The sequence below is a fragment of the Physeter macrocephalus genome, chromosome 14, assembly GCF_002837175.3.
Source record: "Physeter macrocephalus isolate SW-GA chromosome 14, ASM283717v5, whole genome shotgun sequence".
NCBI lineage: Eukaryota > Metazoa > Chordata > Mammalia > Artiodactyla > Physeteridae > Physeter > Physeter macrocephalus.
In genome coordinates, this window is record NC_041227.1 from 68,855,668 (window position 1) to 68,873,907 (window position 18,240).

General features: G+C 39.0%; 1 protein-coding gene and 1 non-coding gene across 3 annotated transcripts in view; one reads left to right on the forward strand and one right to left on the reverse strand.

Moving 5' to 3' along the window:
* LOC102977187 (S-adenosyl-L-methionine-dependent tRNA 4-demethylwyosine synthase TYW1) overlaps window positions 1–18,240 on the forward strand; it is a 160,685-nt gene that overhangs the window by 26,508 nt on the left and 115,937 nt on the right. For both annotated transcript variants that reach the window (XM_024119689.2, XM_007116855.4), the window contains exons 8-9: window positions 11,940–12,057; window positions 16,318–16,370. In XM_024119689.2, coding sequence (XP_023975457.1) covers window positions 11,940–12,057; window positions 16,318–16,370 — 171 coding nt within the window. The remainder of the gene's footprint in view (window positions 1–11,939; window positions 12,058–16,317; window positions 16,371–18,240) is intronic.
* Window positions 4,916–4,987, reverse strand: TRNAD-GUC (transfer RNA aspartic acid (anticodon GUC)). Its single transcript has one exon. It is a non-coding gene; the product is annotated as a tRNA-Asp (tRNA).

The window sequence follows — 18,240 nt, forward strand, 5'->3', positions numbered from 1 at the left end:
AAGTGTAATCTGCTGTTTTTGGTTGGAATGTCCTATAAATATCACTTAAATCTATCTGGTCTATTGTGTCATTTAAAGCTTCTGTTTCCTTATTTATTTTCATTTTGGATGATTTGTCCATTGGTGTAAGTAAAGTGTTGAAGTCCCCCACTATTACTGTGTTACTGTCGATTTCCTCTTTTATAACTGTTAGCAGTTGCTTTATGTTTTGAGGTGCTCCTATGTTGGGTGCATATATGTTTATAATTGTTATATCTTCTTCTTGGATTGATCCCTTGATCATTATGTAGTGTCCTTCCGTGTCTCTTGTAAGGAGAAAGTCTTTACATAAGGTTTACAGATTTTAAATAAAGAGGGCATGATAGAATTAGAAAATTACCTGTTTGCAGTCCCTAGTGTAATAATTGATTTAAGCAAGGATTAGGTGAAATGTCTTTGAGGAGCAGATATTGACATAGTCTTAAAACATCATGCCAGGAACTAAACCACTTGGACGTGCCAAAAATAAATAAATCAGTGGGGAAAAAAAAAATCCCCCATAGATTATTTACTAAGCATAAAGGGAAAAATGTACCTTTACAAAGAATCAAATTTAACATCATCATTTATGTTACAACTTGACCATATGTACCTCCTGATATGATGTGTAGCAAGGTGTATACGACATCATCTATGCAATTTTGTGTCAGAAAAGTTTAACCTGAATCTAATGGGGAAACAATCAGACAAATCCAGAATGTGGGACAGTCTAGGAGACGACAGGCCAGGCTCTTTAAAGAGTCTATGTTGTAGACAGTAACAACAACAATAAAACGTGGAGTGGGTAGTGTTCTAAGATTTTAAAAGACTAATGAAATATAAACATGCGTTATGTAAACTTTGATCTTGAATCAAAGAGAAAAGGCCATTGTCTTGACATTTGAGGACATTTGAATTGAATTTTCTATTAGGTAATATTAGATTTATGTTAATTTTTCTCATTGTAATAATGGTGTTATAGTTCTGTAGGTTCATATCTTTTTCTTGGAAATAAATTTTGCAGTAATTTAAGGGTGAGGTGCTCTGGTGTCTGCAACATACTTTAAAGTGGTTTAGCAAAATTTTGTTTTTATACGTAACACACACATACATGTGTAGTGTGTGTGTGTGTGTGTGTGTGTGTGTGTGTGTGTGTTTATAGATAGATACTGATCAAGCAAAAGTAGTGAATCTAGGTGAAGGGAATGTGGGTCTTCATTGTACCTTTCAACTTTTCTGAAGTTTTCAAGATAAAGAGTGTCAGGGGAACTATTTTCCCATGCCCACAAAACAAAATAAAACAAAATAAAAGGCCCACAAAACAAAATTAAACAAACAAAAAAACTGGTATCAACTGGATTATGAATTATTTATGATATTGCCATATGAGAATATCTACCAGTTTTTGATAGGACTAGTTGGTGAATAACTAGTTTTGAATTATATAAAAGTCTTGAGTACTTATTATATCTGTAAAACATGAAGACCTTCTAATTTTACTCTGGGTAGACTCATACGATAGCAAATGGTAATTTAAGGAAACAAATTTAACGATTATTTATTTAATTTTGACTAGTTAAAATTAAAAATTTTTTTCACTATAAGGACTTCCCTGGTTGTCCAGTGGTTAAGACTCTGTGCTTCCACTGCAGGGGGTGTGGGTTCGATCCCTGGTCGGGGAACTAAGATCCCACAAGCTGAGTGGCTCAGCCAAAAAAAATTAAATTAAATTAAAAAAAAATTTTTTTTCACTATAAATTTACATAGTAATGAAAATTTGGAAAATAGAGAAAGGGCAAAAACGTACCAGTAATTCCATCTCCTCAGAAAAAATCATTATTAGTAATTAAATAAATATTGGAATATTTATTTAAATTTTTTTCATATGCACCTAAATTTCTATTTTTTAAATAATTAATTTATTTATGGCTGCATTGGGTCGTGTGTGTGTTTATAGATAGATACTGATCAAGCAAAAGTAGTGAATCTAGGTGAAGGGAATGTGGGTCTTCATTGTACCTTTCAACTTTTCTGAAGTTTTCAAGATAAAGAGTGTCAGGGGAACTATTTTCCCATGCCCACAAAACAAAATAAAACAAAATAAAAGGCCCACAAAACAAAATTAAACAAACAAAAAAACTGGTATCAACTGGATTATGAATTATTTATGATATTGCCATATGAGAATATCTACCAGTTTTTGATAGGACTAGTTGGTGAATAACTAGTTTTGAATTATATAAAAGTCTTGAGTACTTATTATATCTGTAAAACATGAAGACCTTCTAATTTTACTCTGGGTAGACTCATACGATAGCAAATGGTAATTTAAGGAAACAAATTTAACGATTATTTATTTAATTTTGACTAGTTAAAATTAAAAATTTTTTTCATTATAGGGACTTCCCTGGTTGTCCAGTGGTTAAGACTCTGTGCTTCCACTGCAGGGGGTGTGGGTTCGATCCCTGGTCGGGGAACTAAGATCCCACAAGCTGAGTGGCTCAGCCAAAAAAAATTAAATTAAATTAAAAAAAAATTTTTTTTCACTATAAATTTACATAGTAATGAAAATTTGGAAAATAGAGAAAGGGCAAAAACGTACCAGTAATTCCATCTCCTCAGAAAAAATCACTATTAGTAATTAAATAAATATTGGAATATTTATTTAAATTTTTTTCATATGCACCTAAATTTCTATTTTTTAAATAATTAATTTATTTATGGCTGCATTGGGTCTTCGTTGCTGTGTGCAGGCTTTCTCTAGTTTCAGAGAACGCGGGCTACTCTTCGTCACGGTGTGCGGGCTTCTCATTGCGGTGGCTTCTCTTGTTGTGGAGCAGGGGCTCTGGGTGCATGGACTTCAGTAGTTGTGGCACGCGGGCTCGGTAGTTGTGGCTCGCGGGCTCTAGAGCTCAGGCTGAGTGGTTGTGGTGCACGGGCTTAGTTGCTCTGCAGCATGTGGGATCCTACTGGACCAGGGCTCAAACCCGTGTCCCCTGCATTGGCAGGCAAATTCCTAACCACTGCGCCACCAAGGAAGTCCCTAAATCTCTATTTTATTATAAAAATATTTATCATATTCTTCAGATAGTCTTTATAACCTTATGTTTAAAATCTTACAGAAAAATCTTTCTAAAATAATAAATACTGGTATAGTCTATGTTATAACAAGGATTACTTTTGGGAAGTTATCATAAAAGCTGCTTTATTTTGAGTTTTACTGTCCTTTTTCAACCTGCATGGGAGGGAGACCCCTTCCCCTGTCTTGGGATGAAAACTCTGGTGGACTCCATGACTTTTCTGGTCATTTTTGGTCATAAAGTATGACAGGCACTTTAAGGTACAGAGTCTTAATTTGGCGGTAGAATGTCCAGTCCTGCGTAATACTAAGTAATACTAAATAAACGAAGTCAAAGTTTCCAGTTTAATTCAAAGTGAAACTTCTCCCCTCCTTATTGTCTGCTCTCTGGCCTATTTGCTAGTAGCTATTTTATAATATCTCCTTAGGGTTTGGGGCGTGGATGGGGGAAGCAGGAGATAAAGAGAAGTGGGAAAGTTCTTACTTAGCAGTGTCACAAGGGGACTTTGTGCTCTCTCGTTGTCAGGTGTTTAAACTTGACTCTTCTTGCAGGCAGCGTGTTTGGTGCTCCTTTGGAGACATTGTCCATGGCTGTCTTCGGACCTGGCGCCTTGCACTGAGCACGTTTACTCTGAGAAGTGTGCTTCTGATGGTCCTCACTCCTTCCTCGGAGCCCTGTACCTCTGGTTTCTCCTCTTTTGAGGTCTTTCGTCTGTTCTCCTCTCTGGTTGCCCAATGGGTCAGGATCGAAGATCTCTCCCACCCCTACCCCGCTCCCAAGGGAGTGCTCCTGAGTTCTTTATTCTGGGAGCACAGGCTGGTTCCTCTCCAGCAGCAGTGCTCACTTGCTAAAGCAACTAGTCAGGCCTTCTGCTCTCTGGATGTCCCAGGCAGGAGTCATTCACCAGTCTGAGCGCAGGGGGTACATAGTGGCTTCTTTGAGGTTCCTGGAGTTTGAGGTGAGAACACAGCCCTTCACCCCCAAACATCTCTTCATTTGAGGCAGATGAAGGAGCTCAAAATACCTTTCTAATATTCTCTGAAGAAATCCTCAAAAATCCTCTCTTGTTATCTCCATACTGTCTACCCTTTCATATCCTTGATGTCAGGGAGGCACTTTTCAAGTTCTTAAACTTGTTCTCAGATATTTCCTTTGAAAATTTAAATTTTTTTTTTTTTTTCCAATTTATCTTTTGGCCGTGCTGCATGGCATGTGGGATCTTAGTTCCCCGACCAGGGATCGAACCCATGCCCCCTGCATTGGAAGCGCAGAGTCTTAACCACTGGACCACCAGGGAAGTCCCATCCTTTGAAAATTTATAACTTGATCTGACCCTCTCTTTGGAGTTTCATTTAATTTAATACCCTGTTTACATATGTTTAAAAAACTCAAAGAATACAGTTCCCTGTCCCTATTCTTCCTAAATGTACTTTTCACAGGTAACTGCAGTTTACACTTTGACACTATTCTTCCAGGTATTTTACTGCCTTTACAAACACACCTGCATTTTGGTATAACTTGGTTTTTTGGGCTACACAGATGGAATAATTTTGTACTCCAAGTCTACAGACTACTTTTTTCCATTTAACGTGACAGCTTTCCAGTCCTGTGATAGAGATCTGCCTAATTAATTTTAATGTTTATGTAGTAGTCCACAGTTATGTCCCATAGTTATCTGACTCTTGTTGATTAACATTTAGGTGTTTTCTGATTTCTATAATGAGCACTCTTTTTTTTTTTTTAAACCTATTTTAATTCCTGAATTGTATTTTTTTTTTTTCTTTTTTCTTTTGGTTGTGCCATGTGGCTTGTGGGAGTTCCCTGACCAGGGACTGAACCTGGGCCACAGCAACGACAGTGCTGAATCCTAACCACTAGACCACCAGGGAACTCCCTATGATGAACACTCTTGCTCTTATATTTTTCATGACTGATAAATTTATCTTGAGTAAAGTTGTAAAATTGAAATTACTGGATCAAAGAGAATTTTATAATTTTGATGATATTTCTAAATTGCCCTGTAAAAAGCTGAAAACATTTTTATTTCTTCTTACTGCATAAGAGAGAGATGAGAATGCCTGTTTCTCTGTACCCTTGCCAACCCCCAGGTGTTCTCAGTCTTTTAAATCTTACTGACCTGAAATGTGAAAAACAATAACCTTAAAAAATAATAATTTGCATTTCTTTAATTTTGAGTGAGATTGAATGTATGTTTTTTCCTGTGAAGCATCTCTTTCTGTCTCCCTGGAGTTAGACAGACTACAAAGTCTGAGGGCACAGTTCCTGAGACTGCTTTCACTTCTGACACCAACTGCAAGTTTGGGGGGGTCCTAAAAACCTCCCTCAGGTTCAGTCATTTGCTAGAAAGACTCACAGAGCTCACTGAAAGCTGTCCCCCTCATGATTACGGTTCATTGCTAGGAAAGGGTACAGAAAAGCCAGCCGAAGGAGGAGATGCGTAGAGCAGAGTCTGGGAGGCATTCACTCGTTGTCCTCCGGACGTGCTACCCTCTCAGCACGGACGTGTGACATGACACGTGGAGCATCGCCAACCTGGGAAGCTCACCTGAGCTTCGGTGTCCAGAGTTTTTATGGGGGCTTCGTCACGTACGCGTATCTGATTGCCCACGGGGTTGAATCCAGCCTACAGCACAGCACCCCCAAAATTTGGCGTGAGCCACCCTAATAGCGTAAACTGTCAAGTGCCTCTGGAGTGCCCACCATGAATAAAGATACCCCCAACACTCAGGACGTTCCAAGGGGTTAGAGGTTACTTTCCAGGAACCGGGGAAAGGCCAGACTTCTCTTCGGGCAAGGCCAAATTCTTTACTGCACACTGTGCTATGCCCGTTTTTATATTGGGATATTTGGTTCCTTTTGTAGAGATCGTAACCCAAAAATACTCTGTGAGTGTAAAACTGAACCACAGGATCCAAAATTATTTTCCAAATTTAAAATTATGATTGTTCCTGTCGCAGCATTTTGTTACTTATTTCCTAATACTTCTGTGTGTTGGTGTTGTCGCTGTCATTTTTAGTAGCTTTTGTATTTTAGAAGCCCTGGCAGAGGAGCTGTTAAGAATGACAAGTTTGTGGGATGTAGGTTCAGGGCCTGGGCCAGCCAGTTTGTAACTTGGCGCTCTTAGGGCAAAGCTTAATCTTCTCTGGCCTTAATCCCCATGCTGAGAAACGTGGACCATAACCTCTGCCTTCCTCTCAGCGTCGTTGAGAGTCAGATAAGAACTGTGCGTGAAAATGCATTACAGTCTCTGAGAGCCTGACAGATTGAAATGAGAAGTAAATATGCTTAGACATTTTAAATTTGCGTATGCGTTCTGCTAGAGTTGGTCGTTTAGTCTGTTTTCAGGTTTTCTGCTGTTGTCATTAGCACTGGTCTGAGACCCTTTTTACTTAAAAGAGAGTGTTGATATTTTCTTGGTTTATATTTTCCCCAAGTTGAGATACTGGGTCAGAGCCAATATATAATTTTATGACTCTTAATAAAAATCTGAGTAATTTTAAAAGGTGAAACTGTCTTGAAATGGGATAGATTTCAGTGCAGGAGATGCCTGATTTAGGTAGATTTCTGGATCTACTAAGTTAAGAGAAGATATTTATAACTTTATTTGTAGTGGGTGAAGAGTTTGGGACAATTTTTTTTTCCAACTTCATTGAGATATGATTGACAAATAAAATTTCATATACTTGGGTCGTACAATGAGATTTTTTTTAGGGTGTATAATGCGACGTTTGATACGTGTGTACAATGCTTAACCACAGCCCACACATCCCCACTTCATATTGCTAACATTGTGTGTGTGTGTGTGTGTGCTGAGAACACACAAGATCTACTTTCAGCAAATTTCACAGGTACTGTAAGAGTTTGGAATAGTTTGCGGGTCCATTTTTTTCCTTTGCTTTTTCCTCTTATGTCCATTAGAGGGCACTGGAGAAAAAGCACTAAGGAAAAATTTGGATGTCCATGTAAATTATTTTTTGAAATGAAATGATTTTGGACTTTATGAACTTTAAGCAGCTGGCTTATGATATTTCAGGTTTCTCATAGAAATCACTCATAAAATCGTCAGATCTAGGGGAAAAAAATATATATTTCAAACTTCAGTGCAGCATGAAAATAACCGCCCTGTTTTTTGTTTTTCATTATTTTCAGGTTACAGCAGGGTTTCCGGATGTGTCCTGTGTGTTCATTTGGTATTGGAGACAGTATACTAGAATTCAGTGATGGATGTTATTACTGCTTGGCTCTTCTTTTTTGTATTTCTGGGGAGCATTTTCTTTGGGGTCCATCCACGCAGATTCCTGAGCTGCTTTCGGCCTGTTCATCGTTCTGCATCACATTAGTTGCCTGAGTCGTTACTGCAGAGGAAGCAGTACGCTCTCATACCTAGGAGCATCAGCTGTAGAGCTGGGCCAGAGCACTCCTACTGTAAGGCCTCTTTTGAATAATATTCACTAACTTTCATGGTGTCACAGTATCTCAGCTTGTGTGTCTGGGCAAGTTATTTCACTCTGTGTGCTAGAGTGGGAGATGATAACAGTAACTGCTGTATAAAGTTGTTTTGAAGATACAATAAGTTAATCCATCTAAAGCCTTTATTTTATTGCCTGCCACATAGTATATCCTTGATAACTAATAACTATTATTGTCTAAGGAGATATCTTCAAATGGGATACGTTTGGTCTGACTAGAATACCACCATGGTTTCCACCCCGCTCCCTCTGCAGCAAGGCAGTAGTAATTCTAGGGCCAAAGAGAATTTGAAGGGTGGGAGTGAGAACTGAGAACAAGAGAGCTAGAGTTTGAAACGTTGCACATGCCGAGGGGATGGGGTGTTAGGGGAATATGGCAAGGTTGGGGAACTCTCCAAGCAGTCTGGTGTGTTAAGAGTGGAGTGCGGTGGGGATGTGTGGAGAGGTGAACTAGAGAAGGAAGGCAGGATCCTGGAGGCCTTTTCATGCTCTGTCGTGAGAGAGTGCGCTTTGTCCTAAAGGCAGTGGGAAGCAATGTGAATTGATTGAATAGGATGAGTGGGCTGGAGGTGTGGGGAGAGAGAGCCCCAGGGTGGGTTCAGACGATTAGGAGAAATCGAAGTACACGTTAGATAATCTCATTCAGTCCTCACAAAGACCCTGGTATCTGTACTGTCACCTCCACTTTATCACTTTACAGTGCCGGACACAAGCTTAGAGAAGCAAAGCAATTTGTCCGGAGTCGGATGGCTGCCTCCTAAGCGGTGGGACCAAGCCCAGGCTCCATCTCTTTGTCTCGCTCCCCTTTGCTGCCTCCCCAGCAGGGAAGCTGAGGAGTTTGGTTAGAGAACAAGGAGTCAGGAAGAGCCTGCCAATGCTTAGGTTGTTTATTTTCTGTGTTTCTCATGTTGTGCTTGTAAATGTAAAGCAGATTGCTACTTGTTTTCTTCCTGCAGTAAATAAATGTTGCTAAAATACTCCCCACAGCATGTTCTGGTTAAGCAGACAAACAGTGGTATCAGTATCATTAGTTTTGGAAATAAAGGCGGATGCTTGGTAATTACTCACCAGAGAAACATTTCAATTTACAAAAGGAGCTCGGTGTGTCCAGTTCTGATGATAAGGCTGCATAGTACTGCAGTGTAATAACATGAAGCTGGTTCTCCTTTCATAATTATTTTTAAGGCTTTAAGTGTTAAATTCACCCTCAAATGTAAGGTGACGTCTCTTCAACCCCAAGGTTGGCACTTAACCAACTAGGTGGAATTTTTACTTTAAATTCTTTAACAAATTCCCTTTTGTCTTGTTTTTACCCTAGGCAATATAGGGGTGGTACTGTGGTTTCTGGGATGAAGGTGTGAAAATGAATTAGGTAATATTGTATAATATCTTTTTATTTCTTTCTTTTTTTTTTTTTTTAAGAGAATTGGTACCACTTTTTGGCTCCCATTATTACAGCAGATTCATATATTTCCGTCTATTTATAAAGAACTTTTCACTTATTTATAGTCATTTTCCTAAGTGCCCAGGATGTGAACTTATAATCAGTTTTCCGTTTCGTGTATCAGAAAATAGCAGCTTGGAGAGGGCATGCGTTTTCTTTCAAGACAAGTGTGATGGGTTTGGGAGTTGGGGAGGGGTGGAAGGTTGGAGACAGGGAGACTTTAGTTTGGCTATTGCAGTTGTCCCTTAGGTGAAACCAAGGCTGGGGGCAAAAGCAGTGGCATTGTGGATGGAGAGAACCTATACGTTGAGAATTAAAAGTTTAGAACTTGGTCACGCGTTGCCCAATGGGTATGCAGGAGAGGAAGGAGTCCAGATTGACCAGTTCTGGGATCTTCATATATTTCTGCTTAGACTCTGTAATGGCTATAAAAAAATAAATAAAAATATACGGGTCCTATGTCAGTTGTTATGTTGTTATATTCTGGGCAAACGGGAAAATGTCTGCAGATAGGAGATTAGAATTAGAATTAGAATGGGGCTTTGCACTTCCTTGGAGAGTGTTGTGAACCATTGTATTTCTTTTCAGAAATGGAGTTACTGCTGCATATGCAAGATAGGGCTAAACTGTCATAGAGGGAAAGAATGGTAAATGTTTGTCCTGAATACCCAAGACCTTTAATCATAGCCGCTTCTCTCTTTCCATGTGAATTATGTGTCCAGATGATTGAATCTGGAGTAGCTGCACTCACATTTTATAATAGATAATTTCTCTAGTGTTGGGACATGGACTGTGTTCCATGGCCATTCTTTTTTTTTAAAATAAATTTATTTATTTATTTTTGGCTGCATTGGGTCTTTGTGGTGGCGCGTGGGCTTCTCATTGCGGTGCGCAGGCTTCTCATTGCCATGGCTTCTCTTGTTGCGGAGCACGGGCTATAGGCGTGCAGGCTCAGTAGTTGTGGCGTGCAGGCTCAGTAGTAGTGGCGCATGGGCTTAGTTGCTCTGCGGCATGTGGGATCTTCCTGGACCAGGGCTCGAACCCGTGTCCCCTGCATTGGCAGGTGGATTCTCAACCACTGCGCCACCAGGGAAGCCCTCCATGGCCATTCTTTAAGAGTGTGTTCATTTTATGGGGGTCATAAGTTTATGTTTAAAACCATAATGGGGTGTCTTTGGAGCTCTGAGCACAGTGGTCAGAGGCCAGTGTTATGCTGGGTCCAGTTTTGGATTTACATGGCCTTTAGGGTAAGCAGTTGAGCTGATGATATTCTGTGGTGAAAGGCTTTTGAGGGCAGATATTGCCACCTACTATCAATTCTTGCATGATTAGTAGGGAATTACAATAACTTACTTCAGAATTACTTCAGAGACATTTAGATGCTCTCAAGGTCAAGGTTAGTTCACTTTGCTCCACCACAAGACTTCCTTGGAACTCAAGCTCACATCTTTGCTTTTAGGTATGAAATAGACTTAAAAAAAAAAAAAAGAACAATCCATAGGATTCTTTTTTTTTTTTTTAAATATTTATTTATTTATTTGGTTGCATTGGGTCTTAGTTGCGGCAGGCGGGCTCCTCAGTTGCAGCATGTGAACTCTTAGTTGCGGCATGCATGTGGGATATAGTTCCCTGACCAGGGATCGAACCCAGTTCCCCTGCATTGGGAGCGTGGAGTCTTATCCACTGCGCCACCAGGGAAGTCCCTGGTGGGACAGCAAATCCCTGTTCACTTCCTGCCCAGGTTCAAACATGGATCATCCTCCTTTTTCTATATTAGTTTGACACAGACCTGAGACATCGTGTCATCTGTGAGGTGTTGTCACTTTTAGGTAGAAAGGGCGTTGTTGTGAGTCTGCTTATTGATTCACTGGGGTCTAGACACTGAAAATGGACAGGCACTGAGGGTACTTTAGGGCTCGGTGGTAGGGCTCCTGCTCAGGTGAGTTATTTTGGATTTCTGCAGCTCTTAGTAAGATCTGATGAATGTCTCCTCTGAAGTGTAACACAGACTTTGTGGGTTGTCTCAGAATGATTAATTAGCACTTTAACCGTCTTCCAAAAAGGTATTGAGATAACTTTAAAATATATATACATGTAATGAGATTTAAAAAGAGAGGAAGAAATCAATGTAAAAGGCGAATGGGGGTCATCTTGTAATATGACGTCACTGACAGAATATAAGACAAGGATGATGCAAGGCCTGATACAGTGATCAGAGTTGTGCTGTGAATTTTCTAGTGGCCAAAGTCAAAAGGAAACACAGTTTTATATTATCCTTCAGATTTATTTCTATCACTGAAGACAAATTTTCACCATGGCACCTTCTGTAAGAAGCCTTTGGGGCTGCAGGTGGAGGTGGAGTGACTTGGGTTCTGAGCATGTGGCTCTCTGGGCAGCTCAGAGCAATTTTTTGACTTGTTTTGGGGATTTGCGGATGTTATAACCAGCAGTACTATAATTTAGTGAAGTCCTGTTATGTATCAGGCGTTGTGCCAGGTAATTATGTTTCAATTACTCTTCAACACAGTTCTGCTCCATAGATACTCCTTTTCTCTTTTTTCAGGAGAGGAAATTGAAATTTAGAGAAATAACTTGCTGAAGTTGGGCAGCTGTCTGTACTCAGATTGTGAAAACTATTTGACATCTAGATAAGTGGATTATTGATTTATGTTTTGTGGATGTATGTGTTTGAATATGTAGTTACTTTTTGGGGGGGGAAAAAAAAAGCCCCCGGTGTGTCTTTAGCTCAGTGTGTGACTGGAAATGTGATCACTTGGAAGAGAACAGGTTTATGGGCTGTGGTTCATGATGAACCCTTTTATCCATGCTACGTGTATATGACTGTCGTGCTGTTATTTCCCTTGCCCGTTACCAATTCTGGGTTTCATTCTTTTCATTTTAATACAGAGAGAAAAGGAGCGGCAGGAAGGGGAAACTAGTTTGATCAGGAGCACAGTGAAGAATGAAGCCAGTGAAAGAAGAGCTATGATAACTCCTGCTCTCCGAGAAGCCCTTACTAAACAAGGTGAAAGTCCTCAAGAACTGTTCTAATTCTACACTCTTAAGCATTCTAAAAGAGGAAACATGAAATAGGGATTGCCAAGAGGAACAAAGATAAATAAGTCCCGCTCTAGTTGGCTCAGCTGCTGTGTGGTTGTGGCAGCTGTAGCTGTTTAAGGAGTCACGGTCTTGTTTCTGTGGATCACTTGTGTGTTGGCTGCCTGGACCAGCAAGGGTTCTTCTTCGCTTGGTTTATTGGGATGGTACTTTACCATCAGTGAGGCTCAGGTATGCAGATGGAAGGTGCAATCACTGGCTTCTTTACACGTCACTGTTTATTAAGGGGAAATTACTAAATCTCATATGGTATTAGGCTGGGTTAATTAGAAGTGTTTCATGTAGAAGTATATCTGGATTTCTGTGGTCCTACCTTATGAAGAAGGCTGCAACTGAATGAACGAATGATATTGGTTTGCTGTAGAAGAAAGAGTAATAAACTGAGGGTGAGTAGACCGACTTCCTTCCCTCCCTCCCTCTTTCTATAATTATTGAGATCCTTTTATGCGACAGTTCCGGCAATGCAGAGGAACTTAAGATACTTGAAATATCTCCTTCAAGGAGCTCTCAACTTATTAGAGGAGATAGACAAAAATATACAGATTTTTTTACATAGTAATACATATGCCTTTTAATTAGAGTAGAATAAAGTGATTTTTTTTTTACATCAAATCATATTTAATACTTCTGATTATTGTTCAGTTTGTCAGTATTGATGCAGAATTAAAAGTCTCATTCATATAGGAATAAAGTGATTTTTATAATAGGTTTAAATCTGTCATCTTGCTGTTCGTTTTCTACTTGTCTCATGTGTTCTTTGATTTCCTTTCTCCTGTTTTACTGCCTTCTTTTAGATTGTTTTTTAAATTATATGATTCTGTTTTACATCCTTTGTTAGCTTATTAGCTATAGCACTGTTTTGTTCCTTAGTGGTTGCTTGAGGTTTTATACTATACTGTATCACAGTATATCATCACGTGGTGTTATACCACTTCATGTAAAGTGGAAGAACCTTCAATACTTCTGTTTTTGCCCTCCTCAACCTCTATGCAATTGTTTTCATGCATTTTACTTTTACACATGTTTTAAGCCCTGTACTACATTGCTATTCTTTTGGTTTAAACAATTATCTATTACAGATTTAAATAATTAGGAAAAAATTTTATATATTGACTCATGTAGTTACTACTTTTGGTACTTTTCATTCCTCTGTGTAAATCCGTGTTGTCTGATGGCCTTTTCCTTCTGTCTGAAGGACTCCTTTTTGCATTTCTTGTAGTGTGGGTTTGTTGGTGACGAATTATTTCAGCTTTTGTATATCTGAAAAAGGCTTTCTTTTGCCTTCATTTTTGAAGGATTTTTTTGTTATTTAATTTTATTTTATTTTTGAAGGATATTTTTTGATGTGTCTAGAACTGGCAGTTTTTTTCTTTTTTGCACTTTAAGGGTGTTATTCCACTGTCTGCTGGGTCACAGTGCTTCTCCTGAGGGCTCTGCAGGCATCTTTTGTTCGTTCCTTTCAAATGTAATGTTTTGTACCCCCTGATTTTCTTCTAACAACTGATTTTGAATGATTTTAATTATAATATGTCTCAGTGTAGTTTTCTTCATGCTTCTTTACTTGGGATTTGTTGACCTTCTTGGTTCTGTGGATGTATAGTTTGAATCAAATTTGGACAAATTTTGGACATTATTTCTTCAAATATTTTTCTGCCACCCCCTCTCTTTCTTCTTTTTGGAGACTCCAATTACATGTATAATAGGCCACTTAATTTGGTTAAATTTAATTTGACCCATAGCTCACAGATGTGCTTTTCATATTTAAAAATTATTTTTTCTGTCCTGCTTTACCTGACTGGATAGTTCTATTGCTGTCTTCAAGTTTAACTCAATAATCTTTTCGTCTCTAAGTTGAATCTTCTAGTAATTCTATCCAGCATATTTTTCCAGCTTAGATGTAGCTTTCATCTCTAGAAGTTCAGTTTAGGTCTTTTTCTATCTTCCATGTCTCTACTTAACTTTCAGAGCTTATGGAATACAATTATAACTGTTTTCATGTCCTTATCTGCTAACATCTGTGTCATTTCTGGGTCAGTTTTGGTTGCTGGATTATTCTCTCCATTATTAGTCATGTTTTCCTATCTTTCTGCATGCTTGGTAATCTTTGATTGGATGCCAGATCTAATTTTATGTTTTTGGATACTGGATATTTTTGAATTCCTATAAACATTCTTGAGCTTTGTTCTGGGATGAAGATAAATTACTTGGAAACAGCTTGAGCCTTTTCATCTTGCTTTTATGATTTGTTGGGTGAGACTAGAGCTGGCTCACTATACAGCTAATTTTTTCCCCCACCACTGAGGCAAAACACTTCTGTGTACTCTGCCCAGTGCCTTGGAATCTTGAGGTTTTCTGTCTGACTGGTAGGAACAGGCACAGTTCCCGGCTGGCTGTGAGTACCAGGCATGCCTTTCATCTTTTCAGATGGTTCTTTCCCATTATTGGGTTGTTTTTCTCTCACATATGCACTATACAGTACTCAAGCAAGTACTTACAGGAATCCTCTGCAGACCCTTGAGTTCAATCTCTGTGTAGCTTTTGTCTCTCCAGTACTCAATCTTGCAAACTTTAGCCACAGGGGCTCCCCTCTCTACTTCCGTGTCCTCAGCTTGGGGAGAATACTGAGCTCTGCTTGTGTCGTCTCTCCCTGCTGCACAGCCTGGCAACTTTCAAGGCGATAAGCTTGGGTAATGGTAGGGCTCAACCTTGTTTGTTTCCCTTCTCTCTTGGATCATCTTCCTTTGTTGCCTGATGTTTTGTGTCCTGAAAACTGTTGTTTCATGTATTTTGTCCAGTTTTTGGTATTTCAGGTGGAAGAGTAAATCCTCTGTTACTCCATCTTGGTTACAAGCAGAATCCTGCACTGCAATTTTAGTAACTGCGTAGTGTGTATTCTGGTCAGCTACAGGTCTCTCCATCCTATACTGTGCAGTGTTTTCATACCTACCTAAATGCAGAATTTTGTAGAATCCTATGTATCTTGGGAGAGAAAGATATAAAGAACTAATATAATACAGTGTGATTTCTATGATAGTGGTATGAGCAACATGTAATGTAGGAGTCCAAAAGAACTAGACTTTTCTCTGGGGATCTTTTAAATGCTTATTCTGTATCTGAGATTAGCTGATCAGTTAGACTCGGTTCCATCTTCAAGTAGATAAGCAGTGCTTTATTTATATGCGAGATGTTTACATAAATGTGGAAGAGGATAGAAGACAAAGCCCTGTAATGTTGCCACTAGAGACTTGTAATCCAAATTGACTTTGTTCCATTAATCATCACCCTATGAATATGGATGTTTAACCAGCCACTGATTCACTTATGCCATCATCCAGACTGTATTTCTCCATTTACCTCGCTTATCTGCAAGTCAGGAGTCTTTTTCTGCAAGAGACTCGTGATAGTTGTGGCTTATTACTTGAAGCCTCATGAGAAACTTTATTAAATGTTTTCTGAAATCAGAATTTTCTACTTGTTTGCTCTACTAGTTTGTTAAAATAAGGAAATGTGATTGCTTTGGCATGGCTTTTCCATGCTTTTCGTGTCTTACGTGGCTCAAAATATTTAAATAGTTTGTGGAGCGGTGCTGAGAATTCATGTCAGGCTCCTAGAATTTGATTTTCCCACTTTTGGGGGCAATATTTATTTTAATCTCCTGTTGCCCATCTTTATTTATTTTTGAAGATTATTGATGACAGTTCCCCAGTCGTTCATTGTACTGAAATATACTGTTAGTTGTTTTTGCTGTATGGTCCAGTGCATGGTTCATTTTCATAAGTGTTCCTTGGGTCTTTGAAAAACATGTGCATCCTGTAGTTGTTGAGTGCAGTGCTCTCTATGTGTCCTTGATCGAGTTTACTGTGTTGCTTCAGATCTTAGAGCTCTATTGAGTTTTGATCTATGAGATCTGTTATATACGGAGAGACCTTAAAATATCTCCCTGTGATTTTGGATTAGCTTATTGTTTCTTTATGTATTTTGAGTCTGTGTTATTAGATGCATACATGTTTTAAATTGTATTATCATCCTGGTGAATGAAACCTTAGTGGCATTGGATTGTTGTCTATCATTTAAACAAAGAAAAATGACTTTGCTACAGTTTTATAATCACTTTTTGATATGAAATTTTGAATCAGTTCAACTTTGTGTTCCCTGTTTTTTCATTCAGGTTATCAGTTGATTGGGAGCCACTCTGGGGTGAAGCTTTGCAGGTGGACAAAGGTATTTGTTTTTATTCAAATATTATTTCTGTTTTATGCAACTTTTATATGGCTATTATATGCAATGAATTTTACCATTTTAAAGGTATAATTTACATTTAATAAAATGTAATGATTTTGAATGAATTAGTTAAATGAGTTTAGCTTTTTTTTTTAACCTTTTGGCCACGATGCATGGCATGTGGGACCTTAGTTCCCCGACCAGGGATCAAACCCGTGGCCCTTGCATTGGAAGTGTGGAGTCTTAACCACTGGACCGCCAGGGAAGTCCACGTTCAGCATATTTTGATGGATGTAAATACCCTTATCCACCACCTGAATTAAGCTATAGACTACTTTCCTCATGCCAATAAATTCACTTATGCCCTTTTCTGGTCAATACCCCCTCCTCCACAGCCAGGCAACAGTTGTTCTCGTTGCTATCACTGTAGTTTAGTTTTGCCTGTTGTAGAATTTCACATGAATAGGATCATATAATGTGTAGCCTTTTGCAAGTCGCTTCTTAAACTCAACATAAGGTTTCAGAGATTTATCCACATGTAATGTGTATCAGTAGTTCATTCCTTTTTATTGGTGAGTACTATTCAGTAGTATGAACATATCACAGTTTTTAATCTGTTGATAGTTATTTGAGTTGTTTTCAGTTTTTGGCTATTATGAATAAAACGGCTATGAATGTGTTTGTACGATGGTCTTTTTGGTGAACATATGTTTCGATTTCATTTGGGTACATACCTAGGAGTGGAATTGTTAAGTCGTAGGGCAGGTGTATATTTAACTTTATAAGAAACTCCCAGTCTGTTTTCAGTGTGGTCATACTATTTTATACTTGGCATCAGCAATTTATGAAAGTTGCTACATAACTCTCATCATCATGTGGGATTACACATCTTTTTACTGATGGGTGTGAAGTGGTACCATTTTGGTTTTAATTTACGTTTTGACTATCGATGATGAGGAGCATCTTTTCATGTGCATATTGGCCTTTCATAGTTGTGAAGTGTCTGTTCAAATATTTTACCCAAGTTGAGTTGTCTGACTTTGTATTATTGACTTTTAGGAGTTCTCTATATATATTGTGGGTATGAGTGTTTTGCCTGATGTGCAGTATGATGATTTTCTCCTAGTCTGTGGCTTCCTTTTTCATTTTCCTAATGGTATCTTTTGAAGTTTTTTTTAAAAATTAATTAATTAACTAACTTATTTATTTTTGGCTGTGTTGGGTCTTCATTGCTGCATGCGGGCTTTCTCTAGTGGCAGCGAGCAGGGGCTACTCTTCATTGTGGTGCATAGGCTTCTCATTGCGGTGGTCCCTCTTGTTGCGGAGCATGGGCTCTAGGCATGTGGGCTTTAGTAGTTGTGGCACGTGGGCTCAGTAGTTGTGGCTCATAGGCTCTGGAGTGCAGGCTCAGTAGTTGTGGCACATGAGCTTAGTTGCTCCGCGGCATGTGGGATCTTCCTGGACCAGGGCTTAAACCCATGTCCCCTGCACTGGCAGGTGGATTCTTAACCACTGTGCCACTAGGGAAGTCCCTCTTTTGAAATTTTAAATTTGAATAAAGTCCAATTTATCATTTTTTTTTATGGTCAGTACTTTTTGTATTTTAAGAAATCTTTGTCAGCTTTAAGGTCACAAGGATAGTCTGTGTTTTCTTCTGGAAGCTTCATATATAGTTTTAACTTTTATGTTTGGGTCTGTGAATTAATTTTTATGAATGGTATAAGGTAAAGGTCAAGATTGTTCCTTCCTGGGCTTCCCTGGTGGCGCAGGGGACACGGGTTCGTGCCCCGGTCCGGGAGGATCCCACATGCTGTGGAGCGGCTGGGCCCGTGAGCCGTGGCTGCTGGGCCTGCGCATCCAGGGCCTGTGC